General features: G+C 36.4%; 1 protein-coding gene across 3 annotated transcripts in view; it reads right to left on the reverse strand.

Annotated features, from left to right (window-relative positions):
• LOC144452014 (uncharacterized) overlaps nt 1-13,024 on the reverse strand; it is a 52,963-nt gene that overhangs the window by 20,167 nt on the left and 19,772 nt on the right. For 2 of the 3 annotated variants that reach the window (XM_078143007.1, XM_078143006.1), the window contains exon 2: nt 9,402-9,500. In XM_078143007.1, coding sequence (XP_077999133.1) covers nt 9,402-9,500 — 99 coding nt within the window. Of the gene's footprint in view, nt 1-9,401; nt 9,501-10,012; nt 10,081-13,024 lie in introns of those variants that run through there. The other variant, XM_078143008.1, reaches the window with a different exon arrangement.

Consider the following 13,024-nt stretch of genomic DNA (forward strand, 5'->3'; position numbering starts at 1 on the left):
TTACTACGAAGTCTCCTATAAATGATAAGATCATTTGCAAAACAAGGTTGGCATGTCATACATATTACAACACGGGGTCGTACGTAGATCGCCCTGTCTACACGCAAAGTATGGCATTGTGCTTAGGTGTTATTAGTGGGCATCGAGACCACACATTAATCTGCTTGCAGACGGAGTAAGTCGGGACTTGATTCTGATAATATCTCTTTCCTTTGGGACAATGTCAGAATCGAACCCGTACTCCGTCAACAAGCAGGACTAACCACACGTAACACAGATACCAAATATTGAAAGCAAAATCTGATGACCTGGCTATTCCAAGCTAGAGTTTATAGCATAAAGAGTATGCCAATTTGTATGGATGTACAGGTAGATAGGAATACCTGAATATCATTTTCGCGGTTGAAATTCAATTTATCAAAAATGTGTCGTTATCCTGTGAGCCATTATGAGCATTTGTACTCGTGAACTTGTGACACGTTAAATATGCACGACGACTTGATCGTTTGATGACTTCACTTCACTTCACTTCATTTTATCTCAGATGTGTTATTTTCTCATTATACAGATGAACGTGAAGAGGTAGGTAGGTAGGTAGGTAGGTAGGTAGGTAGGTAGGTAGGTGTAGGTAGGTAGGTAGGTAGGTAGGTAGGTAGGTAGGTAGGTAGGTAGGTAGGTAGGTGTAGGTAGGTAGGTAGGTGGGTAGGTAGGTAGGTAGGTAGGTAGGTAGGTAGGTGGGCAGGTAGGTAGGTTGGTCGGTCTAGGTAGGTAGGTAGATAGATAGATAGATAGATAGATAGATAGATAGATAGATAGATAGATAGATAGATAGATAGATAGATAGATAGATAGATCTCTTACATGTTACTCTCAAACTCTCTTTAATAGGAGTGTGACTGAACTGTACATGTAAGTCGATACTCGATTTTGACTGACTGTCTCGTATACATAGGGAACAAGAGACACTGTCAGAATGAGTGTCAACTTTACTCTGTCTGCAAGCAAAGTGAGAGTACCACTGTATTACTCAGATTGGTAGCAATCGATTCTTAGTCTACCGTGCGAGATAGTGCTCGGGGGTATGCATACACTTCGATGACTTCGCCACGAGTAGCCAGCGTACGCTTTTTCTATTTTCAACCGATCATTACCACATTGCAATGATGTGACTAGACCCTGGAGCTACACGGGGGCAATGATGTTATTTGCAATACAACACTTCCTGACCTAGTGTGATAGCTGTATATCAAGAAGTACTTGTGTCAATGCGATTTGAATCCAATACATGAGATATCAGAATACGTACATTCATACAACCACGATCGTCTGACTTACAAGTACAAAAATGTAGTATGGTCACGGGTGGACGGTGCCGTAAAAGAGGCTATAGTTTACGACGATGGGTCATGGATGGTATTCTTTTTCCACCCTCAAACGTTATACACCATCAAACCAATTAATTAAATACCATAATACAGTGCGTTACAAACCGTCAAACATACACCCATTTATAATCTAGATTGCTTACCGTAACCTAGCAACAGGAATTACACAGTATAGCCAGGAAGACTAAGAAGTGGTTTATAATTGGATAACGCCCGCAATAAAAAACGTATTGATTAAACAAGTCTGTAGTAGTGGGAATATTTCATTTGAAGTTCGCTGTAAAAGGGATTAAACCTGCGAAAATAGTTGAAATTTTCCAACTCTTCTAACAGTCTACTCAAACATGTCGCTAAATTCAAAATATCTGCAACTGTTGATTTGGGGATTGAATCTATCAAATGACTTATCCTATATCTTGTTAAATTGCGAACTGTTTTATAGTATAGTATTAGTGTATAGCATACCAAGTTAATACTACACATTGCTGTCCATGCAACTTTTGCAAGGCTATAATTTACGTTATTTACACAAGAAAGGGAAACAAAGTCACCGTAAATGACAGATGGAAATTGAATTCTAGTTTTATGTTTGTTTTCGCTTTCCTGAAAACGTGAATACACTGTAGAACACGACACTCAATATATAAAACATTCTTCATCGTCCATTAGGTTGACACCACTGAAAATACAACGATAGATGGGGTTTGGGAGAGCTATTTGTCATCCTTGCTACACGCAGGTATGAGGGCAGACACACAAGCAGAAAGATACATACATACATACATACATACATACATACATACATACATACATACATACATACATACATACATACATACATACATACATACATACATACATACATACATACATACATACATACACACACACACACACACACACCTTATTAAGGCAAAGGTCATGATAAATTGTAAACAAATATAAAGGTACAACCATGTCGACAATTTATTTTGGTATGGTCAACAAACTTGTGGATAATCACGTGCAGAAGACTAGAGATAACGAAATTATAAATGACATGATAATCTTAGTCAGATTAACTTCATGATGATTTACGGGAATACTAAAATTGTGGTCATATACAGGTTAAGTGATCGAAAGGATAAATGAGCAGACTGACTCGAGGTCAAAGGTCGTATCCATCTAAACATAACCTGTCATTTAGAAATGAAATCACGTATGAATCATGTTGTAAAAACAATGACTATATATCTGTGTAGTCAGTGACAGTGCTTGGGGTCGGTGATTAGCACTTCCCACACACTAGATCACTGTCACCATTAACTAGAGTACAAGTAATACAGACCCCGCAGGCGTCGATTTCTAAATAAATGATTTTGTCTTAATATCTCGATCTTATTTTACCTGAACAAAGTTCACGCGGGTCAATAAAATGATGCTTGTATATCTTCAGAATCATTTCAAGTTTGATACTATATTAAAATATGTAATCATACAATAGGTATGTCGTATCGACGATACCGGGATATTGCATTATAACGCTGGCTTTGAGAATGACGTCACGTGTTGGGCACATGACCACTTGACCTGAGGACCTCGTCAGATATTAATGTCACACTTCCGTGTACATGGGCAGCTTTCCAAATTTTAGTCAAAAGATTTATTAGAGAAATATCTGTTATTTTTTCAGTTTTGAACTTTTCTGTCTGGCCTAGTTCTCAATGGCAGCATTTTTTATTTTTAGAAGAGAACTCTTTTCGACTTCGGCGGACCTGCAAACTGGGCATTTGTTTTGAGCAAACTATTTGAGAAAACGTTCCCGCAAAGACAAATACACAATGTCTACAAGTGTTTCTTAAACTAAATGAACTTAAACGACACTGAAAACAAACTCAACCACAGTGTTTACATAGCACGTGACTAACAAAACAGCCTGAACCATGCCATTGACCTCCAAATAGAATGGTGGAATAGTTTAGTTGACTCACAAAATTCACCAATGTCGTCTGCTAAGGGGGGGGGGGGGGGGACAAAACATATTAAAATAGCATTCCTTGTATAATTAGTGTGTGAATGTGTGATTAGTTTCTACATACATACCCATGTGGGGAACTTAGCTGGACACTCACTCCCTCGAGAAAAGGCAGGCAACGATAGTAAGTTGCATGCAGTGAAGTACATACAGAAAAATTCGTACATAGCAAAATTTATCATTCAACCTGCCTGAACTAATAGTGATGAAATGACATACCCGCATGAAGTTAAGGAATACATCTCTAGCTCAGAGTCTATAAAATCTTTATGTTTGTAACCAATATTGACAAACGATTATGAATTTGAATGTTTTTAAGTTAATATTTCTGGGTAAATAAACAACGGAATAACCCTAGTAAGGAACTCCTTACTTATGCTTGAAATAAAAGCACTTACATCATATACTATACGAGGGTATTTTTCACTTTGTCAGGTCAAAGACTTGAGATTATACGTTTCCCTTGGGACATAAAAAGACCTGTAAATACATTTTGCATATTGAAGTTTTACAACCTGTACACGGTTTTTATTACACGGGAAATTACGGGAGTATTGCCCGCTTTATTGTACATGGCAATTTCGTGTTCTCCTCATACAAATAAGGCTGAATGTCTCGATATTTCTCATCGCATAGTGACAGAAAAATTTAAATGGCCATCCTATAATTACGTACAAGACTTTAAAGTGGCCATATTGATGAGGATTGGGTAGTTATTTTAGACTTTTAATTTTATAAAACAATTTTATCATGGGAATGGCTTCCTACTTTAAAAAAAATCAACGTGAAACAACATATGAATATCCTTATTTTTTTAACTCAATAAATTGCAAAACTTTAATAAATACCATTGTGTGTACAATAACAAACATTTTACACAATGATTGTTTTTGCAATGTATTGAGTTACAAACACAGACTTGGCATGTGTTGTTTCACATTGATTTTTCAAGTGGAAAGCCATGATAAAATTGTTTTATAAATTAAAAAGCCAAAATAAACACCCAGTCCTCATCCATATGGTCGCTTTAATGATCTTTGACCGCAATTCTGAACTCCGGTGTTTTGCTTGTATAGTGACTCACTTGGAGGTTCTATTTGAGTTTCTTGTTAGAATACATGTATGTGGAAGTTGGATGATTGACTGTATAGTTTATGGGTCCCTGGCGTGTTAGTAAAACAAAACAGTCCCTTTCTTAGTCCCAATGCAGTAGTTCAGTGGAATGTTGTTTTATACCCCTAAGGTTGTTTATGGGAAATCATAACAAATGATTCTGGGACATACTCTGCGAATTTTCTCACCGTTTGATGTTAAACAGTCGATATATCGTTGTATTTAAAGCGACAATTTAGAATTTTTAACTTACAAAACCTGTTCTGTGTCACGGCCAATATATCATGACCGACCTTTAAGTGATATACGTATATACAAACTCATGCTGAAGTTGTAGTCGTGGCATGTGTTATGTCCTAGGGAAATTGTATGTATTCAAGTTGACCTATAGTCTGTGACGGTGACGAAACACAGGCATACAATGTTGCCCCACCCCCCTCCCCCGGCTAGTCATTTATTTTTAGAGTTTCACTCCGCTGGGGTTCTCCGATCGGATCATATCATGATAAAGATGAATTCTGATGAATATTTGAATATTGGAAAATAATAATTTGTGTTTTAAAGAACAAACGCTTGGAGTATAGCAAGCGCATTTTCATATTTGTTTCTATGTACACAGTACGAATGAAGGCGAGTCAAAAGGCCACGGTTGTGATCCCGGATTCACGAATTAGTGTTATCTTATCAGTGGAGTCATAAACATTACATAGAATCATTCTTTCATTCTGGACCAACTATTTCTAGGCAGCTGTTATCATGCCTAAAATTGAACTTATTGTTGACTACATGACAAACTATTTTTTCGTCAAAATCTACCATTTTATTTTCACTTCCTTGTGCACCATCACGTGCTTGAACATGTATCGCAACTGGAGGCCGAAAACGGCGTGAATCTACGATCTCTAATTCGAACACGAGGCAAAATCAATTTGGTGTATGTAGAGCTAGAAGACCAAAACTTTGTACTGGTAACCATAGCGACAAGAACGATAACAGTTTTAGAGAAGTGACGCGAATAACAGTTGAACTTTTGATTTCCATTTTATTCGGATATATGAATTTAATAGACAGAGTGTGATAAAGAAAAACAAGGAAACGAGAAAACAATTTAAACTGAATAGTTTTAAACTTCCTTATTTTCTGGGTGACTAACCGGACACTGTCCCAATGTTGTGACGCAGGTTTGATACGCATATCTAAGTTAATTATACATCTGTAGCGCCAATATAAAATTCAATGGTTCCTGTGTAATCGTTCGGTTAAAAGTGTTTGTCAAAAAAAAAATCTGAGGAATTCCATCCATTTCGCTCGGGATACCAACCGAACAAGAGATCAAAAGCCATTACAATGTACATCTCTGATAACATGTATCGCGGTCTTACGATTTAACCGCAACGTGCAAGAGCCTGCATAAAACAAACACTTTAAACGAGATTCAGTCAACTAAACTTTGGCGAAGAACGCAATTACGAGCTACAAGAATAAGTTAACATCTCCCATAAGATGAAATTACAGAAATGTTAACCTACATCGATAGCAAATGAAAATAGCATACACAATAGTAAAATTCTAATACATGTAACTGATACATTAAAACAAACGATAATCCATATTACATAATAAAAAGATAATATTTAAATATGATCACAGCACGAATGAGTTGAATGTGTCATTAAACAAACCAAGCAATTCGTATAAAAGAAGCAATTTGTATAAAAGATTATTGTGAATGTTATGGAAATACAGGCTATCAAAGTAGGCAATGTGGTTTTGTTATTACTTTTCTACACGTTGGGAGACCAAATCGTCTTCCTGATGACAGAAGTGTCGTATCAGCTGCAGAATGTGATATTTATTATCTGCTTTTGCCTACATACCTCTCTTTTCAGCACTAGATGCATATGCACTCAACAACTACCACTACTATGTTCAGCCAACAATTAGCGGAGATTAACCCAGTCTATTACAAATACAAGGTTCGGCGTTCTGTCATGTTTAGACAACTTTGACGTACACCAGTAGCTATGTAGTATTTGGTTTCTACCATGCAACGCAATCGTTGTACGTAAAAGGTTATCAAAATAAATAACTTCAATATCGAGGTCACCACCGTACACCCTGACGATGTCTGGTACCGTCGTTTGATAATAAACCGAACGGCGGGGAAAGAAACCATACCACGGCGTTCATAAACACTATATATTTACGATGCTTGCGTCAGAAAAAAAACAGACAGGAAACTGGTTTTCATATTTTGCTTATTTTAATATCTAAGCCGGAGATACTATGATTTGGATTTATGGCATTTTACACATTTAAGACAGATTTATATTAATAAACACGGGTCATTGGTAGTGTAATGGTACGTACGACATAACTGTAATCGATAGGGTAGAAGTATGAGACACGAGAAATGGATACGTAGGTTGAGATACCGTATACTATCAGACATTGCAAGACTCGAACATTTTACAAAAAAAAGTATTCGTAAGAAAAAAGGAAACATAAATAAAATATTGGCTAAATAACGATTTAATACGATATGGATAGAAATACTGACAGTACTTTCCATTATGCTATTTAGGTATTCATAGTTTTTTGAAAATGTTTTAACCTTTTGTTCTAGGCGATCGACTTTTCGGTGATCATATTACCGACGAAATGACTTATCCGTCAGATATTCTTTATCATGGTGGTATACAGTGAGACAACATATGGTTTAAAGCACGACATGGTACTACTATCAACTGTAAATCACTCATTGTGACAAACAGTCTGAACAATGAGATCCAATGATTTATATATAATTTATGAAATTAATATAATTATGAAATATCAATAATTGAAAAAAAAAAAAGAAAAAAAAAAAAAGGTTTTTTTCCGATTTTGTATTAGCAAACAAGAATTGTAAGGACTTGGGGTTTTATAGAGCCAGTCACTTTCAGTTATCACCATTACAGCCTCATCTGTCCCATAGACAGGGAAAGTATTTCATGAATACCATTTATGATTTGACAATTATCATGTCTAACATGCTTGTGTCAAAGATTTCTCATTTTACCATACTGTTGTAGTGTCACGTAAAATGCTACTTAAAAATCCTCCGATTGAATGAGGAACGTGTTAATATTAAAAGCTATTCGCAGAATCGTGGACTATTTTTATAGAAATATTACAGTGACGTAATTCTTCAGTGTAAATAAGGTGTATATACACGTTACGTACATGTCAGGTGATAGGTCTGGGCTGAAGATCAGTTAGCATATATATATATATATATATATATATATATATATATATATATATATATATATATATATATATATATATATATATATATATATATATATATATATATATATATATGTATATATATACATATGTATATGTATATATACACACATATATACATGTATATGTATATATACACACATATATACATGTATATGTATATATACACACATATACAGTTAGATAGATAGATAGATAGATATATAGATAGATAGATAGATAGATAGATAGATAGATAGATAGATAGATAGATTAATATATATTGATATGTATATTGATATCTTGATATATTTTATATATATGTATGAACATTATATAATAGTAATATATATGTATGACTCGAACATTATATAATAGTAATATAAATGTATGTGTCACGTGTATTTGATTCTGTTTATGTTCTATGTCTATCCATAGACCCTCTGGGTGACAGAGGGTGACATTGTGATATTTCATTATTTTGCAACTCCAGCAAAACCAATATGACTATGACATTACAGGCAATGGTGTTCGAGTACAGGGTCATTGTGAGCACTGTGGACACTGTATTTATATTTATACTACTGTATATGTTTATGGCCTTGGACACTCAGTAAGGTGTTCCTCGGTGTACCATGGAAGTATTGGTGATGCTTCCATGAGTGATAACCGATGACAGTTTGTGAGCAGCGAGTACTGGTCCATGCATATCGCATATTGTATATCGCGCTGAAGGATTGTACATATATAGGAACACCAGTGGCGTTCTGAACTATGTCGCTTTGTAAACATGAATCTAGTTAGGCAAATCGTACGTGTATAAGACCACTTAATACAACCTGTGACTGTGTATGAGATAATGGCAATGGAGACAAAAGCACTAACAAACTGATTTGCTTTTGACGAAGGTAGCAAAATTTGAATATTATAACTGTGGAGGAGTTAATTGCTCGTTGACGTTTGTTTTCAGTTCAGGTAAACAATTACACTTGTCCATACTTGGCTTTGTTTTAGCATTGACAATAGCCACCGTTCCTGTTTGTTATCACTATCATACATACCATGGTTGTACTACGAAAGAATCAACAACATTTTACACTGTTCTGGATATTTCACTACCCATGTTTTGGCGGTATTCCATATAATTCTAAGGATGTTTAATTGTTTCCAAAAAACTATGTACGTCAAATCGCAAACAATGCAACTTGATTAGATGTGATATCGTCATCAAGTGACTGCTTGTGAGTGAAATTACACCAAAAGAAAATCTGTGCATTCATTATAAACTGTTGAATAGGAGACTGATTTCTAACGGTTTCAATCAAGGTATTTAATTCGTGTTATTGTCGTGTTCAGCCTTCAAAAGATATCGTATTTGCATTATTTATGTGACACTGACATTGTTTAGACCTGGATACGGGCGTAAAGAATGATAAATTTAGCAAGGTAATACCGTACAACTCTCGTACAACAGAACAACTTCTGGCTTTGAAGCCCAACATGGTATTAAGCTAGGATATTAACTAGGATGTGTTTTCCAACATTGGCGATTGCCACAGTCGTGTTTTTCGTCTGTCAACCCAGTATTGCTCACGAGTATACATGATATATGTACTTACCTGATTAACAGCACTGGCAACGAATCCTTTATCAAGAAACAGCTGTACTAATTCTACGTTCCCTGCTTCTACTGCAGTGTGTAAAACAGACAACCGCCCCTGCAATTGAGATTGAAAAACAAGAGTGTACGGTTACATAAGAGTCTCCTCATTCACCATACAGTCCACACAATTTAAAAACCCGCCTCCAGCAGTAGAGAGACCCGACGACAGATGAGTTTGTAGTAATCACAATCAGTGTCAGCACAGCTGGCAAAGCTCTTTGAACTCGAGGAAAATTAAGATCCTCTCAGACCTTTGTATCTGAAAGGTGATGCGTTAACTTCATCGACTTTCAAGCAAAAACATATGTACTGAGCGACGAAGACTAATGTCTTTGCCTCTAGCTGTAACTTCAGTACAGTTACTTCAAAATCAAACACTTTGTGCTTTAGCTAGTACATGCGGAATTATGTTGCTGCAGCTGACCATCCTATCATTCTGTGTACCAAACATTGAACAGCATTCGTAAGATGTCGAGAAAGGCATAGATAATATCACAGACCGAAATCCCCGTGGTCTTTACAATGTCTGTAATTTCCTCCAAAGAGACTGAGGCAATATTCTCTTACGATCTTAGAACATGTCTTCGTGACTCTCGCCACGCTGAATAATTGTGATCCAATGTACTTTCAAGCTAACCGTAGAACCTATGGGAAACGCTGAAATAGATTGGCGAGGCGTTTGCTGCATGCCGTTCCGTTATAAGTGTATGATTCCTCTTTAGAAACATCAACAACCAGACGGTACGCCGATAAACTGAAGGTGACAAACACCACAGATTACACAGCGGTCTGTAACCAATCAGGAGTCACCTTACATGTAACTGTTATTTGTACATTAGTCGGAAGTGGCGGTAAAAGAATGGATACATGTGACTTTAATACCGTGCTGTTTAGTTTTCATATCACACTATTATGACCTGTTATAATTCACTAGGATTTGCAATTTCCTGTTTCGTTTGTTGTAAGTTTCAGTAAATATGTAAAAGTGAGATTACCCACTGCGATTTAGTAGAATTGGTTGAGTAATAATTATGCATACATTACAATATAATACAATACGTTGATCAGACAGCGTAATTGTATAAGCTGTATTGATTTGTTATTTCGCGCCATTGTTCGGGCATTGACATAGTCTGCAATCAAGGTTGTCCTTACAAAGCTGGATTATTGAAAATATTTTGTTAAATATTACGACTTACTCATAATATCGTCACCTGAACAGTATTAAATCACATTTGGGTGATAAATCCAATCAAATTTATTTGTGGGTCCGCACCCTAAAATTAACGCACCCCCCCCCCCCACCCCATAGATAGCGGTTACGCTTTCAACGTATTACTACGTATGGGTACAATCGACCTTCCAAGTATTAAACATGTACAATGTCTAATTATTGGTGGATTTTTTTTTTTTTTTTTTTTTTTTTTTTGGGGGGGGGGTTTGTCTGAGCGACAAAAAGTAGTACTCCTGTTACAGTTCGAGCAGCTTTAAGGCCAATGAAATGTCATATAGCAAGTATGGACGCCATGTTAGTTTTTTAACACAGTGAATATTGCAAGAGTAACACTACAGTACACCCAAAAAGTGGCACAGAAGCTTATAGCCCTACATTTGTGTGGTTGATTTGAGTTGAGAATTTTCCAAGAAGAGTAATTTAACAGTGAAGATGTTGTTTTAATAGCAGGAGTGCCATTTTGATCTTTTCTTTATTTTGTGGACAGGTATATTTACAAAAAAGTGACAATTTACATATTCAAGTACTATATACCGCGATGACTTTGTCCTGATTTTAAACTAGTTCTAATTCAGATCACCGAGAACTTCATTAAAATATTTTGTCAACGACTCTTAGGTACATATAGACCCATTATAATACATATATTTAATAGAAACAGGTTACATTTCACAACGTTATCCATTGTCTCCCCTTGTGTCTTTCCTTCTGTCTATCTGTCTGCCTGTATCTATTGCGTAGATGTCAGAGTAGCTGCCACAACACGGGCATGTACCGAGATGTAACACCGTGAATGGTTACCTCGCCGTCTGTGGCGCTGTTTAGTACACACAGCAATGCGTGATTCCTTGTGTACACCTCAGACCACTATAGAGTCTATAGTTTCTGAGTCTGTACACTGATAAATAGTACATCGCTGGCGTAAAATGGGGAATGTCCCAATCTCATTAAATTCTGATGTAGAAATACGGTTCGATTCCCCCATTCACCTTCATTTTCTTCGCTTATTGTCGCTTGTTTTTGATTTTTTTTTGATCACTCTCAAAATGACAGCCGTTTGAAAGCAGCGTCCCCCTTTTCATTTTTAATTTCATTTCCGATCTTTGTTTTATAGCAAATTTGAAACATGTAGTGTTCTTTATAAGTGTGGCAATGTCGTTTTTATTGCATTGTACAACATGAAAGCACGACTACAGAAAATTAGTAGGGCTTAGTATGTATATAGAAAGCAGACTGACAGGTTAAATTAGGGACAGCTTCCATCACGATGAATAGTCTTTTCACTAACATTACATAATGTGTTTTTAATACATTGTTAGTATAAAATGAACGTTAGTGCTAGTGAAAACGAGTATTACGATTGTAGTATCATGTTCGCCATGATCCCAATTTCTTTCCATCTCCTAAGTAGCTATTATTATACACGAAGGTGATATGTCGGTTTAGTGTGTTTCGTACGTGTATGACACGCGGATAACATGAAGTCACAGGTTTCTCTCTCACATGGTTGCCAGGGGATTACTGCATTACGTTCCCCATTATTTGATACCCCAACACAATAATGTACCTCAGACATAGCTTTGATGGCAAACCTTTACCTGTACACGAATACCTATGGTGTCTTCAAATGGCGTATGTATATATAGACTACGCGTGATTCTCGAGGACTATGCGACAGGCCATGGAAGTATGGTTAACGTTTATGCTTCCATGGACAGACCATGTGTTGTAATTAAGCAATAACCCCCGCCGAAGGCGGGTATACACGAGATTTTGGTACAATTCGCGACATATAGCACGAGCCGAATGGCGAGTGCTATATGGAGCGAATTGTACCAAATTCGAGTGTATACCCGCCTTCGGCGGAAGTTATTGCTATTATATTATATCAAAATGTGTGTATATTTCTTCTAAATGTGATTCTGTGGTTATTTATATGCCCGAAAAGGCGAATTCGCACGTACAGAAAAAGATCGTCGGTAATAGATCGTCGGGAACGAGCATATTTTAATGAGTGGATACGTTCATGTAGCCCCCACACACACTACATGAATACAACCATACACTGCATTGCAATGCATTGCATTGCATTGATAAATTACTTTATTTACATCATATAATGCATAACGAAAACGCGTTGAAAACTAGCAACAAAGAAAAGGGGGCAAGAGGTCAAAGAAAGTAACAATTTTGTTTGGATATTTTCATAAGAACAATACAATCTTGTACACTGCTAAAAATAGATGTCTCGGCGTTGAATCGGAGAAAGCGCGAGACAGTAAATCAGAGACGCGACGTTACACAGTCTACTTTAATTTAATGGGTAACAAATTGAACATTGACCG

Source organism: Glandiceps talaboti, chromosome 22, assembly GCF_964340395.1.
Source record: "Glandiceps talaboti chromosome 22, keGlaTala1.1, whole genome shotgun sequence".
NCBI lineage: Eukaryota > Metazoa > Hemichordata > Enteropneusta > Spengelidae > Glandiceps > Glandiceps talaboti.